General features: G+C 32.0%; 1 protein-coding gene across 1 annotated transcript in view; it reads right to left on the minus strand.

The window, feature by feature from the left end:
- Window positions 1–248: 248 nt before the first annotated feature.
- LOC107729664 (unconventional myosin-Va-like) overlaps window positions 249–2,344 on the minus strand; it is a 17,544-nt gene continuing 15,448 nt past the window's right edge. The window contains exons 27-29 of the mRNA XM_016540313.1: window positions 1,713–1,912; window positions 1,459–1,633; window positions 249–451 (exon numbers count right to left, since the gene is read on the minus strand). Of these exons, the coding sequence (XP_016395799.1) occupies window positions 350–451; window positions 1,459–1,633; window positions 1,713–1,912 (477 nt within the window). The 3' untranslated portion in view covers window positions 249–349. The remainder of the gene's footprint in view (window positions 452–1,458; window positions 1,634–1,712; window positions 1,913–2,344) is intronic.

Here is a 2,344-nt window from a genome sequence, read left to right on the forward strand (position 1 = left end):
CAACATTGTAATAATTGTAATCCCTGTTTCGGAACAAAGCAATCGATCTACAGGTGTGAAAGCAGCCTTTAAAGTGATGTTGTAAGGCAACAAAGGCAAAAAAGCATTTCAGGAGGCAAAGGAACACCCACATTCAGACTGCGTAGGAAGGAGATCTTGAGGGACTCTGGGATTTCCAGCTGGGCCGCACTGACTTGTGGTGGAGGCAGATAAGGGAACGTGACGGGGAATACCCGTCTGACATCCATCAGAAGCTGCGGAGGTTGCCCCTCAGAACACCCCTTCAGCAGCCCCTGGGAAAGCCGCTGTCACTGCTGGACTAAAGCCTGCTATAATATTGTTTTAGAATCTAATGCTTTGCTCGTACCTGCAGCACTAAAGGGATGAAATTGAGCGTTACTCTCTCCTCAAGGTCACTCTGCAGTGTATAGAGGCTTAAAATCTTCACCACCTGCAACACATTTAAAATGCAAATACAATTAGCATGCCAACAAAAAATTGTGTATATATAATTTATCATATATATTGAACATGTATTGAAATTAAAATTGAAATTAAATTTCGTACATATACATACACACACCTATATATGTGTATATAATAATAATAATTTTACTATAATACATTTACATAATTATATATACACAAATGATACATAATTCTATCTATATTATTTAATTATAATAATGTTAACAGAAAATAAATTTACAAATGTGTGTATTTAAAATAAATTAATTTAGTTGTTTTTTTATATTTGTATATTGTATTTTCATGTAAGTATATTATATTATATTTTATATTATAATACATTGTGTATAAATATATTATAATGAAAGTTATAAATCTTATATGTTATAAACTAAGATTTATAAATTTGATTCTAGTATCCAATTACATTCAATATTATTGAATTCAAACATATTAAATTATATATATATATATATATATATACAATTTATATAATGTTATATATAATTCTACACAAACAAAAAACATCAATATAATTTAATAATAATAAATTTACATATAAATATATATACACAATTTATATATAATTTTATTTATATTATATTTAATTTGTTGTTAAAGTAAAATTACAAATGTGTATATTTAAAATAAATTAATTGTAAATAAATTGTTAAATAAATTGTATTTTTCTACAAGCTGTGCATATTATATTATTATATATGTCTATAAATATATTATAATGAAGGTTATAAATTATATAATATATATTATAAACTTGAGGTTTGCCAAGGCAAAAATGTATTCTAGTATACAAATATAATTATATTCAATATAATTAAATTAATACATTAAATTATATATACACAATTTATATAATGTAAAAAAAAAAACATTTAAAAATCAATTTTGTTTATAATAAAAATAATATTTATCAAGAAAAAATGTGATTTTATTTTGCCTGACATGTAACTTTTATAACAGGTGCGCCACCTGCTGGTTGGACAGTTCATTGCAGGCTTGGACCATGGCTTGTCCATCAGCTTCAGTCTTCTTGCTCATTTGAAGAAGCTGTGCTGCTTGTATGAGTGGCTCCAGCGCGGTCACAGCGCCCCCTGTCTGCAGCCAACGACTGCGCAGCCACTCCTCCAGTAAACTCACATTATACCTAGACTATACAGATGTAACTATTCAGTTCAAGGCACTCAAGCAGATGTGTAAGTAACCGAAGCGAGAGCAGTTCTGACCTGATCTGCAGGCCGCGGTTCCAGCAGCACATGTCTTTGCGCAGCAGCAGGCTGTTGAGGGTGGAGGCGGCCAGCAGGTAGCCTACATGAGCTGATGGAAGGCTTGCTCCTGCAGGGCCGAGGGCAGATCCTGACGGGACAGGGCTGTGTGCAGCGCTGACAGTTCCCTCAGGACCGCTGACATAGTCGCTCCCTCTGTACTGGCTGGAGGTCGGGGGGCCGATCCCGCACGCTTATGACCGGCACTCTGATGATCCAGCCAGACCAGGAATGCTCTCACTTTCAAGCATTGCTGGAACTAAAGTTAAGAGAAGGGTACACAAGCATATATGTTATATTTTATTATATGTATATAAATTAATTATAATGATATATATATAATGATATATAATGGTATATATATATATATATATATAATGATATATAATGGTGTATATATATATATATATATATACAGGGCCGTGAAAAGTGTTTTGCCCCCTTTCTGGTTTTTTTCTTCTTCATTTTTTGCATATTTGTCACACTTAAAAGATTCAGATCGTCAAACAAATTTTAATATTACACAAAGATAATGCAAGTAAATACAAAATGCAGTTTTTAAATGATAATTTCATTTATTAAGGGAAAAAAGC

Source organism: Sinocyclocheilus rhinocerous, unplaced genomic scaffold (assembly GCF_001515625.1).
Source record: "Sinocyclocheilus rhinocerous isolate Xijiao unplaced genomic scaffold, SAMN03320098_v1.1 scaffold1149, whole genome shotgun sequence".
NCBI lineage: Eukaryota > Metazoa > Chordata > Actinopteri > Cypriniformes > Cyprinidae > Sinocyclocheilus > Sinocyclocheilus rhinocerous.